This window comes from Lontra canadensis, unplaced genomic scaffold (genome assembly GCF_010015895.1).
Source record: "Lontra canadensis isolate GAN:19392208 unplaced genomic scaffold, GSC_riverotter_1.0 scaffold2, whole genome shotgun sequence".
Classification (NCBI taxonomy): domain Eukaryota; kingdom Metazoa; phylum Chordata; class Mammalia; order Carnivora; family Mustelidae; genus Lontra; species Lontra canadensis.
In genome coordinates this window covers 5,923,554-5,938,553 of record NW_022630996.1, presented here as the reverse complement: position 1 = coordinate 5,938,553, position 15,000 = coordinate 5,923,554, and the positions used below count along the sequence as shown (strand labels likewise).

The 15,000-nt window shown below is 50.4% G+C and overlaps 1 protein-coding gene across 1 annotated transcript in view; it reads left to right on the top strand.

Annotated features, from left to right (window-relative positions):
• TMEM178B (transmembrane protein 178B) overlaps positions 1 to 14,732 on the top strand; it is a 317,812-nt gene extending 303,080 nt beyond the window's left edge. The window contains exon 4 of the mRNA XM_032867465.1: positions 14,275 to 14,732. Coding sequence (XP_032723356.1) covers positions 14,275 to 14,525 — 251 coding nt within the window. The 3' untranslated portion in view covers positions 14,526 to 14,732. The remainder of the gene's footprint in view (positions 1 to 14,274) is intronic.
• Positions 14,733 to 15,000: the final 268 nt, after the last annotated feature.

The following is a 15,000-nucleotide window of genomic DNA, read 5'->3' as shown; positions in this document are numbered from 1 at the left end:
GGGTCCCCAGAGAGATAGGAAAATGAGCATCTTTGGCTGAAAGCCTTACCTTTTTGTGGGCCCTAGACAGGAAGACAAAGCTGGGGGTTCAGGGAACAAAAAGAATAATCTTATTCTATAGCCCCACCACCAACCCCCATGTCTTGAAGTCTGGTGTCTGTTCCCACCACGTCTCAGAAGCTCCTTTCTTATGGACCTACTTCCTCCTGACTGTTCCACCTGTTGCCTGGCCTCGAGCCAATGCTTCCTGACCTCGCATGGATTTACCGGTTTCTCAGACTCTCATCTCTTGTCTTCCATGACAGCATGCTCATGATTTTGCCTTTCTTCTGTGTCTTTTCTGTTTCCTTTGCTCTTTGCTTTATCTGCAAATGTGGCTTCCGATGCTCTTTTTTCCTTTCTCCCTGCAAACATGTCTCCTTGTCACCAGTAGCTACTCTCGCAGTGACAGTGACCTCTGCATGGATGAGTCTGGAACTGCTTTGGAATGGCCTTTTCTGAGCTCTAGCCTCATGTTTTTAACTGTTCTCTGGAACCACAAACATGCCGTGAGCTAGACTCGTGCTTTCTTGGTAGATGGTACGTGTCTGCTTTATGTTTATGGTATCCGTGCTAAGCACTGGCTTACTGTGGGTGCCTGACAAATGTCAGCTTCTGTCCTTTCCCTTCTCCCCATGAAATGAGCTGCTTTTCTTGCCTTCCTCAGCACAGGAGTCTGCCAGTCACCTCTGAGTCATTGTTCACTTCTCCAGTGTCACCCATAGCTTAGCCAACTGTCAGTGTCTGCCAGTATCGCCGTTGCCATACTCTTCGTGGCTCTCTCACTCATGTCCATTCCCTGAGCACCGTTGGGGCCCTGAGTATGACACTAGTGTTGACCAGTCATTTAGCCCTGGGTGGACATCTGTGTCTCCAAACTCGGAGCCTCCGTTTTCTCCTAGAACTGAGGGAGTGCTGCCTACCCCATCTGGTTTTTGTGTGGATAGAATGAAAGGATTCGCAGGAAAAGCATCTAGCAAAGGATAGGTATCACATAGATGTTCCTCTCCCGACTTTCCACTTAATTCAACCTTTACACCATTCTGTCTTTCTAAAATACACCTCCTGCCATGTCATTTCTCTGATGAAAACATTCTGGGGTTCCATGTGGCTTACTGAGTAAAGGTCAGCGTCACCAGCCGGAGTTTAATGTGGGTCACAATCTCACTCCGGACTCACCTCCAGCCACATGTCGTGTTCCCCCCCACACACCTGCCGTTGCCTGCCTCTGGGCCACCCTGCTCGGCCTGGTGAAGGCCTCTGCTTCCTCAAGCCTCAGCATCTTCTAGAAACCTTTTGAACCAGCTTAACTAAAACCAGACTCTGCCTCTGAACACAGACATCGCTTTGTACCATTTTCATGGCACTTACCTCCTTGCGAGTATCTCCTGGAGCAGAAACTGAGATAATTTCCCATGTCCCCTCTGAGTCAAAGCCTTCATGGTAGCGGAGGGACCTCTTCCTTGCCAGCTCCTCCAGTGGTCAGTTTGCCCCTCTTTATTTTAAACCTTATTATGGTTTCTGGTAACCTCGACTTACTGGACTTGGGCCCTTTCTGCCAAAGTAACATAAATTAAAGTTGGGACCCTCTTCCTCCAACAGTCTTTCAAATATTTGAAGACTGCTCTGTACTACTTCTTAGTTATCTGCTTTACAGACTTAAGTGCAACTCACTACACATTGATTGAGTGCCTACTGCATGCTAGGCCTGGTGCTAGCACCCAGGATACACAGATAAACATGTCCCTGTCCTTAAGGGCCACCCGGGCAGTGGTGGAGGCGGAGTGGTGGGTGCCATGACAGGGCTGTCAGAGAAAGAGGACCTTTCTGAGCCAGGGACTGTGGAGCAGCCTCAGGGTGGGCTAGAAATTGAGGCTAAAGGAAGAATCAAGTCAACTTGACCTTACAGTTGCCCTCAACGGGCTTTTACACCATCAATCAGCTGAACCTGCACCGAGACCAAGAGTTGGCCACTTCTAGATGAAGCAATATGCCAAGACTTTCTTTACTCGTTCTCGTTTAGGATTTCACATGCCATTAATAATTTCCAATTTTATATTTTTCTGTGTAACTAAACTCTGTCGTAAACGAAGCAAAAGAGAATCCTTTTTATATAAGAAAAAATGCTTAAGTAGCTTTATGTGGAGGTAAAATGTAAACCGAGTATGCTATTTTACCCCCTAATTTTGATCCTGGGTAGGGAGGAATGGGAGTAGCTGTGTCCTTCCCACTGCTCTCCCTAACAAAACCTAGGAACTTCTTAAAGATTGCACCACCCTTCCAGGATACAATATAGTTAATGAAAATACCCACTGTGGCTTAGCTTGTAACATTGTCAGACAAGTTCAATTGTCATCACATTTCCAGAAGCCTCTGGGTCCAGTTTCTAACAGTGCCTGAGATTGTATGGCCAAGGGTACGTTGGAGAGTTCTCTCCTGATCTCAGCATTCCCATCAAGGCCTGTAAAGCTGGAAACCCCTTTCTTCAGGAGGACACGCCACCTTTGAAGACTCCATTTCCCAAGGAAGAAGAGGGGACTGACTTCTCTGGTGAGGTTGGCCAAGAGGCTGAGCTCATGGGGCTTCACACCATCTGGGTCCTCTGCCCTGTTTGCTTCTCCACACGGGCAGCCTTCCCAGGTCGAGGCATCAGGGTTAGGCTGGCGTCAGGAGGCCTGTTTGTCTTTCTTTTCTGGGCCCACCAGTGTGAGTCAACATTTGAGGGTGAGTGTACCTGCTTTGCAAACCTGAATGTTCCCTCCCTCTGGCAATTCATCCTCAAATGTCAGCTGGGGGAAAGTATGGGTGCCCTTGAATGTGGCCAAGGGTCAAGCCACAATTGCTGTGCTAGCCTTATCAGTAATAGAGCTGACATGTTTTTGCTCCATCAGCCTCCTTCCTGTGATTCTTTTCTCACTAGAGTATGAGTTCAGAAAGCCAAGATGAGAAATTATCATCCCCCAAATCTCCAAGAGAAAAGAGGGGTGAAAAGAGGTACCCAGGTTGAGACCCATTGATGAGCCAGGAGTTGCTGGTAGGAGGAGAGGACCCCTTCCATGGGCTGGAGTCTATACTGAGGTCCTGGGTATCCTCTTCTGACCACCAGCTTACTCTGTCCACTGGGTTCAGCTTCTGGCCCACTGGGAAGCTACAAAGTCTTCCTGGAAGGAAGTTAATGCTGTGATCTTGATTCATTTCCTTTCTCGACCTCTCCACCCTACATCTGCTGGGAGAATCCTATTCCTCCACAGGAGCTCACCCCTCTCCATGGCACAAATAAGGAGTGACCCTGTGTACACGTTATGAAAAGTCTTCCAAGTTCTCTGAAGAATCAACAGTGAGAGTTTTATTACCTAAGCCATGAATCTGAGTGTTTCCCAGAACCTCCTCGGGGCACTTTTGGTCACTACAAGCCCTTCTCCCAATGTCATCATCTAGTTGATAGGTCTTATAGAAGCACCGCTGTGTACAGGGCCCTGCTGGGGAAGAAGAAGGCTTCTCTGCTTATAATGCTTACAGTCCAGCCCCAGAGACAATCCGCATGCATGAGAAATGAGAGCCAACACAACGAGCGGCAAAGGCGTGAATATGAATCCTGGCTCCCGTACTTGCTACCTGTGTGACCTTGGATAGTCTCCTTGACCTCTCTGTTCCTTAGCCAAACCTCATAAACTTGCTTGGAGGATTAAAAGAGCTAAGTAAAGCACTTGCAACATTGCCTGCCATGTCGTAAATACTACATATCAGTGTTTGATCTGTATAAAACTATATGTGTTCTGTGACCCAGCGGTGAGGTGACATCATCTCAGAGAAAGGCCAGCCCAAGCTAACAAATGCGCCAGGCATATGGAGACATAAACCAAACCAGGTGGCAGGCTCGCCTGATCTTCTGGCTACCACCCCAAGCCTCTTCCCCTCCTAATTAACATGGCATTGGCTCAGATCAGATAGGGTAGAAGCCTGAGAGATTTCTTTCAGGAGCCAATTTCTTCCAGACACTTAAACAGCTGGGCCCCCATCCTTCCACATTTAAAATCAAGGCAATTTAGAGCAGAGCCTCATATGCACACTGATGTCAACTAATGACATCTAATGGTCTCATCCAGCAGCCCCTCTGTGCATGTCGGGAGGTGAGAAGCAGTGTTTTCTCTCCAGGTGGCTCATGTTTGACAAAATGACTGGCAGCCCGTCCTAGAGCAGTTCAGAAAGGATGGAACCGTCTTACCCCCACACCTAGAGTCAGGGCATCGCTTAACTGGAAGGACCGCAGAGATCTGGTCCTTCCCTCTGTGTATTGTATGGTTGAGGGATCACGGCCAAAAAGAGGAGGTGCTCTTCCCATGTCATGGGCAGGGATGGGATCAGATTTTCTGATTCTCGCTGGAGTTCTCTTTCCACTCTGAACATCTCCGTTGGCTGGAGTTCTTGTACCCGGAAGCGGATAGAGCTCCCTTAGTGTCCCTCCGGGCCAGGAGAGCTTTAGACCACCAAGGCAGGAATTCATATGTAAGGATAGGTCTACCTGTGCTCGGCTTCCTGCTGGTCCTGGGGGTGGGGTTTGGGGGGGTGGGGATGTGGCTTGTAAACTCCTTAGGAAGGTCAATGACCAGAGCAACCACAAACCTGTAGTATCAGAGATGATTGGCAGGAGGTTTAGAATTACTTCCAAGCCTTGTCCTGAGCAAGAAACCCAGGACAAGATTGCCCTCCACCCTATAGATTCTCCACATTTGCTCTAGGGACCATTGTCATCTACCAGAAAGGGTTGGCCTAGAAAGAGGAGGAGAGAAAAGAGAAGCAGAGGCAGGAAGATGGCATGCGCTAAGTGGCTTTACTCTTGGAAGCTCACTGTTCACAGCTTGAGAATGTTCCTTTCTGCACAGCTGTAGATGCCACTCTCAGTTTAGTTAGGAAGCCAGTTGGATCCCACCAACTCTCAGCTCTGAACCAAGACCCAGATGGATAGGAAGCTCCAAAGATTCACGTTGAGAAAGATGTGCTGCTGTACTCTTCATTCATTGTCTTCTGGGACTCTCACGTGTACATAGATGCCCGCCATATGGAAAGCTCGTAGCTCACCACGGACCACTCATCTCTGATTTTCCCAACTTTTTGTGCCAAGAAGCATGGAATATCCCAGGGCAGGTGGGCAAAAGTGGTGTGGGCCAGGGGTGGCTTTTTCTGGGGGATTTTTTTAATGGGGGGAGTGGGAAGAAGTATAATGAATAGTTCTCAAATTCTTCTACAATCAAATAGTCTAGGTTTTATGGGAAAATCAGGTATTTGCTCTGTTGTGGAAGCTTTGGGACCTCTAGCGAATTATTTAACTGGAGATTACTATGTGGATTACATCATATACATTCCATGCTGCACGTATACGCACACATATGCGATCACATCTTTAAGAGATACAGAAGTTACAACCCCTGACATTTGGTTTGAGTCTGAATGAACCCTTGGGATCTCAGAATGGCTTCCCCATGAGAAAGAATGGTGGTAGCGTTTTAACAAAAAAAGGAAACTGGGTAGACTAAAAATGATAAAAAGGTAGCTCTCACAGTCTGCTGTATAGTAGGGATTGAATGAATGAGTGTGGGAGAATGCTAGGTGCCTCCTCCGTATGCCAGAGGAACAAGGGCACAAGCTCAGTGGCACCTCGGAAAGGTCCCCGGCTCCTGTTTCATGGCGATTCCCCATACCGCCGTTGGGGCTGCTTCCTTTTGCCCACCCTGGTTGAACCACAGGCTTACGAGCTTCTCTGACAATGCTGTCATGTAACCCCTGCTGGTTGCTCTAACCTCTCTGAGCCCAAGGATAAGTTCCATTACGGGGGCTGGGGTGGGGGGGTCTGTCTCTGTCTCTGAGCTCTTCCAAATTCCATGGTTCTGGTTCCACAAAGTCCACAGAATTGAGAGTCCTGAGTGAGTCCTTCCTCTGGTTTCTGTGGAGAGCAATGGCTTCCTGGTATGGCATTGACCTTGGGGTAGAACCTGGGAGGGGGCAGGTGGAGTGGGTGATGGAGAGGAAAAGTGCAACTTCATTTCTTTCTTGTCCTCCAGAACAATTTTTCCTCACCCTCACTTAAAACCTTCCATTTCTAATATTATACCTTACATATAGAAAGCAATTTTAACTTCTCTAAGCCTTTTCACATGTATTATCGCTTTTCAGAATAATCTTGCAGAGAGGTATTATTCCAATGCAGAATTTCTGTGAATATAAAAATGCTTCCTAAAACCCAAGGTGCCCAAGGAAACATGGGTAGGTGTGCACCTGCGTGGGCGCACACGCACACATGGGCAGGTGCACAAACCCCTCAGCGATCACAGAACGGTTTAGGAGGAAGAAAAGGATGGGAGGACCAGGCATGGTGTCAACTTCATTCCCCTCTAGGTTTCAAAGCCCGTAGTTTCACCTGAAAGCCTGATAGCCTTTCTTCTAGTGACGTTCTAGAGAAAGCGACAGTCTAGCCGAACATGAACTAAAACAGAACAGGAAGCATCCCTATAACTGTCAGGTCACCTGTTTTGGATCATAAAAGCTTTATGGATCCAGAAAAAATATGAATAATCTTGAGCTGGGCATACTCAGGGAAGGCTTCTTGAGAGATGAGACTTGGCTTAGACCATCAGTTCTAGATACATGGACTCTGCGTAGACCGGGTGGAGGATGGAAATGTCCAATTCTAGTCAAGGACACCAGGCAAAGTTTCTTTTGACCTTAGTAAGTTCCCATCACAAAAGGCACTTGAACGCCACCAGTGCCCTCTTCCATTTGCTCAGCCCTTGAGATGTTTGCACAAGTTTGCGAAGGCTCTGTCTTTGGTGGAAAGGCCGCAGAGCCATGGATGTTGGGATCAAATCTAAATCTATACCCAAAGAATAAATGGATTGACAGGTATTGAGTGGAAAGAAGTAAGCATAGATACATTGGTGAGGAAGACTAGCTGGAGAAAAAACCCAGAAGGTGCCCAGTAGCTATTGCTTTCTATGTTTTTTTATTTTTTGGAACATAATCATTTTAGTTTTATTTTTTAAGTTTTTATTGTGTCACGTTAGTCACCATACAATAGTTTTTGATGTTGCGTTCCAAGATTTGTTGTTTACATATAACACCCAGTGCTCCATGCAATACGTGCCCTCCTTCATACCCACCACCAGGCTCACCCATCCCCCCCACCCCTCTCCCCTCTAAAACCCTCAGTTTGTTTCTTGGAGTCCACAGTCTTGTAGCCCGTCTCCCCCTCCAATTCCCCCCCTTCACTTTTCCTTTCCTTCTCCTACTGTCCTCCATGTTATTCCTTATGCTCCACAAGTAAGTGAAACCATATGATCATTGACTTTCTCTGCTTGACTTATTTCACTCAGCATCATCTCCTCCAGTCCCGTCCATGTTGACACAAAAGTTGGGTATTCCTCCTTTCTGATGGCTGAGTAGTATTCCATTGTATGTATGGACCACATCTTCTTTATCCATTTGTCTGTTGAAGGGCATCTCGGCTCCTTCCACGGTTTGGCGATTGTGGCCGTTGTTGCTATGAACATTGGTGTGCATATGGCCCTTCTTTTCACTGCATGGTTATGTTTAGATACCTGGTTTAGCTACAGCGTGGCTGTGAGGTCTGGAAACAAAGATGGTCTTATTTTATCGTGGATTGGAATGTTATGGAAATAAGCCATTTATTATGTGTTCACCTGTTGCATTCGATTGCTAGGGTTGCCACAACAAAAAAATCATAGACTGGGTGGCTCAAACAAGAGAAATTTATTATCCCATGGTTCCGGAGGCTGGAAGTCCAAGATCAAGGTGTCATTGGGGTTGTCTCCTCTGAGGCCTCTTTCTTGGCTTCCAGATGGGCCACCCTCTTGTTGCCTCTTCCCTTGGCCTTGCCTCTGCGCTCAGCTGTCTGGTGTCTCATTATATATCCTCATATCCTCTTCTTGGAAGGACACCAGTCAGTTTGGATTAGGGACCCCCCCCCCAACAGCCTCGTTTTCACTCTGTTAGCTCTGCAACAGCCCTGTGTCATACACGGTCACACTCTGAGGTACAGAAGTTAGGGCTGCACTATAGGAAGTTTGAGGACCCAATTACGTCCCTGACATCAGTGCTTATGGATTTGCCCAACACCCTGTAGGTATGTGAAAACAAAGGCATAAGGCTCCAGGTTCTAGGTCGGGAATCTGGAAGTGTTGTCTAGAGAACCGATGCCAGGCTGTACGCGTGGGCCAGTCCCTTTCGGCGCCTGAGCTGGGGATGTTGTATTCGGGGGCATAAGCATGCACAGACATAGAGCAGCCCTGTGGTACGGAGACGCAACCTCGGGAACACAGACGCTGCTTCCCCGGGGGTGGGGCTGGTGGGGGGGTGCGGCACTCCTGCAGTGTCTCTGCCTAGAGCGTTTGCAGAGTTTGCAGAATGATGGATGATTTTGTCCGAACTCAGGGCGCCGTGCCTTGCAGGGTGTTCTCCGGAGCCTGTCACCGCTCCCTGCCTCAGCCCAGCAAACCCCTAAGGCACCTTGGATTTGAAAGCCCGTGCAGCCCGCCTGTCGGCCGCTGCTGATGCAATGGTGTATAATTCAACAGTAATTTGTATTCCGTGCAGGTCTGAGCAAAGCTATAAAGTGCTCTTGAGAGCTAAATGCTGCTGAGGCATCTGATCTCCGCAAAGGAAGGGCTTGGTAGACATCGGCTTCCTGGGATGCAGACGCCGGAGCTGGAGGAGGAGGGATCCTCTTTCTGTTTGCCGATCTGCTTCTTTATGGTTTTAAAGATGGGACAGGGGCTCTCGGGGGAGTGGCTGAGGGAGGACTTGGGCTGCTGCTCAGATGTCCCGACCTCTGACGACCCCTGACACACACGCCCACAGGGGCACGGCTGCCGCCTCCGCTCTGCAGCAGGCTGGTGGACCCGGGTCCAAACGGAGGCCCTTTGGCCATGAAGCAACAAGGGAATGGGCGTGCGTGGTCTAGGGATACACAGACGTCCCTTCTCATTCCTGGGAGCAGAAAATCGTCATGCAGATAGATTTCCTGCCCTAGAAACATGCAGAAATGATACTCCAGTGATGTTTTGGGCACCACCTGGTCACATAAGGGATGGGTATTTGAGAAGGTGCCTGTGCACACAATATCAGACTGCCCTGAGTTCCTGCAAGAACCTTCTCGAGGGCCTTGGTTTCCTGGCTGACGGCTTCTTGAATTAGGAAGAGCATCTCTGCTGCTAGACCTGAGGCCTCAGTGTCGGTGCTGTTTCTACGCAGGACCCATCCTCATGGCTTCTCTGACAATCCCTGAAGGGGGTGGAGACACGTGTCCCTCCTGCGCCTGCCCCCGTCCCCCCCAACCCCGTGTGTGCTCATCCCGCAGCAGCCACACAGGAGGCTCTGCTCACACCTCACACACCTGCCGTCCATGCTCAGGAGTGGGCCGAGCAGGGGGTTAACACCAGAACTCTGAATCCTGCCTCTAAAATTATTGAACTTCAAGGTGGGACTGGGGTGGGACCGTTATTGGGCTGCTAGCAGATTAAGTGTATCTTGGTGACATCTTAGGCTGGCAGAAGGGTGAGCTACCCCCGGAGCTATGCAACCCCAGCCTGGTAGGTCTCCACATGAGCCACATTCCAGGCATCCGTGTGGCCCTCCTCACCGGGTGAGGGCACGATGGTTAATTTAATTAACAAGCAGGGATCTGTCAGTCCCTGTGGCAGTACCACCAGTGGGGGCCAGAGTGGAGGGAAGGACATGAAGGAACCTGCAAGGGTCACTGATCTGTCCCCCGTAGCCCAGGACTTTCCAGATTCAGGATGAAAATCCCACGTTCCAGGGCCACACTCCCATCCCCACCACCAACTCCCAGGCAAACGGGGATGGACAGTCCCCCTACCAGGGAGGCAAGATGTTGAAAGAATAAAGAAATCAGGAGCCTAAGGGAATTGGGGTTTGTGGAGAAAGCGCTGGAAACCTGTGTTTAGCCAGGGATATACCCTGACCATTCTGTGATGCTGGAGGGTTGGGGACACGTAATTACATAGCATAGGAGATCACATCACGTCACATAATGTCACATAGTCTGGTGACATAATGACATAGTGGGGGCATCTCCAGCCAGAGAAGAGGGTGAGGTTACCCAGAGTGTGTTACATGGGACGAGAGCTTGGGAGCAAGTCTGCAAAGAGGAAAGGAGAGTGAGAAGCCTGTGCAGGAGATGCAGTGGGACAGAGAGGTGGCACAGAGCCAGGATCAAGGGGCAGCTCGGAAGCCGAGGGAGGAGATAGCAAGCCGGGGGAGGTCGTCAAAGAGCGGAGAAACTGAAAATCCGGGAGGGTTGGTCAGGGGGATGGGAAACTGGAACCTAATATTTGGCAATCTGGGAAGCGCTAATTAGAGATGGCAGCGATGAGGAGGAGGTGGATGGGGAAGCTGTGTATGGTGTTGGAACGGGAGCTGGCAGGCCGGCGTGGAAACCGTCTCCCCTCCCACCCCCGCTCGAGCCTCAGCTGTGCCTGCAGAGGAGGGGCCAGGCGATGAGGCAGGCAGCAGCCCGGGGGCCCTGTAGGCCCTGGCCTCTTCCAGCCAGGGGCACAGACCGGTGTGACCAGGGCGGGGCTGTGGGTTGCAGGGTGACCGCGTGGTCATGAGTCCCGAAGAGCTTCGGGTGGGAGCGCCATCAAAGGAGGCAGGTGGCGTGTCTGAACACCCAGAAGGAAGCATTATGTTTGCTTAGTTCCCTCCACCCGTGGGCCATCCTTCCCCCGCCGGGTGGGGCTTACAAACAGGGACACTAGAGGGGCCTGGAGGCCACTGTTCCTTTGGAGCTGGTGGATCTCACCGCACAGGCTGTCTGCTGCAGCTACATGGGGTGGTGCCGTCTCTCCTTGCTGGACTTGCTGGGCTCCAAGTCCCTGTGATGGAGGGTCCTGGCACGGAGAGGGGCCGTTAGATTTCACTCGTCCTCCCAGCCAGCTGGCTGGCGGGGCTGGCTGTCTGGAGGCCGGGGCTGAGCAGAAGTCTGACGCCCCTTCCAGGACCAGCGGCACTGAGAGCTGAGACTGATTAGCGTTTCCTGCCAAAGGCATAGACTTGGAACCAGGGGAGCAGCCATCAGACTTTGCCGTCCAAAGCTTAGGCCCTGTAATGGCATACCTTGAGGTCCCCTTGCGAACGGACAAGCCCTGTGCTTTTCAAAACTGTTGAAATCACTGGGCTCCTTTCTTCAAATGAAATTTCACACGGACACAGATCAAAGCAGGGCTCTTCTGGCCAAAGAGAGGAGAGAGGGCTGGAGCTGCTTCTTCCTCCACCAGGGACAGCTCCTGAGACAACAGCTGGAAAGCCACTGGGGAGGCATATATTAGGAGGAGGCTGGGGAGGCTCTCTGGGAGGATGACATTTGAGGAGTCAAGGTGAGAATGAGGCCAGATAGGGAGGCAGGGTCCACTCAGGTAAGGAGTGTGGGTCTCGTACTGAGTGTGATGGGAGGGTTGTAAGCAGGGGAGAGAATTCTGATCTGATTAAATTTTTTTAAATACTGCTGGCTGCTCTATGGGGGCAAGAACAGAAGGCAGGTTAGGCAGGGACTTGTTACAGCAGCTCACGTGGGACGCTGGACTAAGCTGGGACAGTGAGCATCTGGGAACCTAGAGGCACAGGGACGGTGGTGCATGGGTATGCCTTCTCATCTCTGCATAGAGACCTGAGATCGGGGGTGGGCGCTGAGGGTGAAGGAGGGCTGCTCCCCAGACCTGGGGAGGACCCCTTCAGAACTGTCTTTCCCTTGGGAAACCTGCCCCGGCCCAGCCTGATTGTCTCGTCAGAGGGCTGACACTTAGCATGTACTATGGGCTAGCCTTCCTCCTTTCCCTATGACTGCTGGTTGTGGGAGGGCCCTCCCCGCCCCCTGCTCCGTCCTCAGTCTGGTGCTCCTTTCACTTTACCCTCAACTCTTCATTTATGTATGTATGTCTCATAGCCCTAACAAGATGGTAAGCTTTTAAAAAAAAAAAAAAAGAATTTTTATCTCAGGGCGCCTGGGTGGCTCAGATGGTTAAGCATCTGCCTTCGGCTCAGGTCATGATCCTGGGGTCCTGGGATCGAGCCTCACATCGGGCTCCCTGCTCCTTGGGGAGCCTGCTTCTCCCTCTGTCTCTGCCTCTCTCTGTGTGTCTCTTATGAATAAATAAGATAAAAAATACATTCTTAGAAAAATAATTTTAGATTTATTTCAAGATTTTTAAGAGTGGGGATCATATCTTACTCTCCTTTTTATCTTCCTAGCATCTAGTGTAAACCCAGAAGTCCCATAAATACTGGCTGATGAACTGTTTTGTGTCATGGAGCCACTGTTCTGTGTCACAGGGATTTCCCCCCTCTCCTCCCCACACCAGACCTGACGTCACTTCGGCGGGACGGCCATACGGGGACTATCCCTGCCTCCCTGGCCTGGATTACACCTGCCACCTCTCATAGCCAGGTCTGGAGCTCACGGCAGAGCCTTGCTTCGGGAGGGGAGGTTGGGGAGGGCTTGGGCAGAGCTCTTTTCCCTTAACTGCTAGACTCTGACAGCAGTTAGTCTTGGAGTCTGATTGGAATTAGGTCCAAAGCCCAAGCCATAGGGAGAGTTACTAAGAAGCGGTGACTATGCATTTTTCCTTGGACCCTCACGTAGGTCTCAGTGAGTGCTCGTGGAGAATAACATGACGGATCCTGAACTGGCCACAGAGGCTGCAGCCTGCTGCTGTCCAGGAGCGGAGCACCTCACACTGTACTCTGGGCGAATGAGAGGAGGCCACTGTCCTTCAGCTGAGAGACGGTTTCCACAGAGGCTCCCAGCATCTGTGTTAGCTCCCCCCAGAGAGCTGTGGTGGCGGGAACGGGTGGGGGGCGTTCTGTACCCCACACACCCCAGTTAGTCACCAGCTTACGGGTCTGAGAGTTGAGTTCCTCACCTGAGCAAACTCCGTCAGGCAGGGTCCTCACCCACCTTTGTCGCCCATCATCTCCGCTCTCTGGGACTCTCAGCAAAATCCGCTGGGAGGCGGGTTGTCAGAGGGTGCAGCCAGAGAACAGTGGTAACACGTGTCTGTCAGTCCATTTCTCGGGGATCCACCATGTGCCTGCATAGATCTGTGTGTGTGTCTCTTTTTTTTTTTTTTAAGATTTATTTAAAAGAGGGACAGTGAGCATGAGCAGGGGGAGGGGCAGAGGCAGCAGGAGAGAGAGAATCCCAAGCAGACTCCATGCTGAGCGTGGAACCCCACATGGGGCTTGATCCTAAAACCCCAAGATCACGACCTGAGCCAAAATCAAGAGCCGGCCACTGCACCAACTGAGCCACCCAGGCACCCCTGCCTATTTTATTTCTAATTATTAATACACATTTTCAAGTTTGAATTGATAAGTGTGGAAGTATGTAAATGGATCGGTCCTCTATCGTAACAGAAAACAGCAGCGTTATGTGGAAACTAACAGCACGTGGCCCAACTCTTCCCTCTTAGTCACACACAACTTCCAAACAGGGAGCTTAGATGACTGGCTCAAAGGGCCAGCTTTCCGGAGAGCCCCAGTTTTCCCCCATCGAGGGGGAATATTGACAAAAGCTAACAAACAGAAATTTTACAAGGTTCCAAAGTCACAGGACAACCGTCAGGAAGTTAAGGCAGGAAGATCCCCAATTAATCCCATTAACATAACACAACAAGACGTATGCTATCAACAAGCTGGGCCATTTCCCGTTGGTAATTAGGTCCACATGGACCTCCTCTCTTTTACTCTCAATTAATCAACCCCATCTTTTCTGTCCTGTCCCCTCTACTTGCAGAGCACATCATTAAACTAGTAGAGAGTGAGCTTTTGCAGCTAGGGGCAACTTGGGAAGATCAAAAGTTCTAGAGGTCAACCTTCACCCCCAGAACAAGTCACTGGATTTAATCAGGAGGATAGAGCAGCTTTGGATGGCAAGAAATGTCTCCATTTTTTAAAAGCAAAACGTATTGGAGAGCAAGGAAGCCGTGATCTCTTCATGCTATTTCTCCTCTCTCTGAATATTGCCAGATATCAGTCTCGTTTGCAGGTGGCTCGTACCTGGGTCTTCTCATCTTTCCTACTCAAGAGAATTGAAAATGCTGTCAACCTCACTTCTCTCTGTCTTTTTGTCTCTCTCTCTCTCCCTCCCTCTCCTCCCCGCTCTTCCTCTCCCTCACCCCAACCTGTGTTCCCTCGCTCGCCCTCCAGGAACCTTCTGCATCATTTCACTGTGCACCTGTGTGGCCGGAATCAACTTCGAGCTGTCACGCTACCCGCGCTACCTGTATGGACTCCCCGATGACATCAGCCACGGCTACGGATGGTCCATGTTCTGTGCGTGGGGGGGCCTGGGCCTCACACTCATCTCGGGGTTCTTCTGTACCTTGGCCCCTTCTGTCCAACCTGTCCCGAGGACCAACTGCCCTAAATCCAGACCCGAGAACGGGACAGTGTGCTAAAAAACAAACCCATACCTATATATATATATATATAAATATATATATAATATACATATATAAAACAAAACTAACTCAAGAGGATGCCATCAGGCACCCACATCTCGCTGGACTTTGTGTCACCTCATCACCGGGATGGGGAAAGTATTCCCATCACGTGGCTCTTCCATCCTTTCTTGACTCTTGGCTCCATGGTTTCTTGAAGACAGAGCGAACATCAACCCCCGTGGTAGCGTCCCGAGTCCCGTCCCCCTACAAGGATGGGGTGGTGGGCCAGGAAGGGACATGTCGCCAGGGGTCCGAAGCAGTCCGGATGTAGAGGAGATGCCGTCCATCGGGCCGGCAGGGAGGCACCACCAGCACCGACCGTATCGCAGAGAAACAAAGCCCGTAGTTCATAGAAGGTAACCAGATCTTCGAGGCCATGTGCAAAACCACTTCTCCGGATCTTCCTGTTCGGATTCCCTTCCTGGCCCAC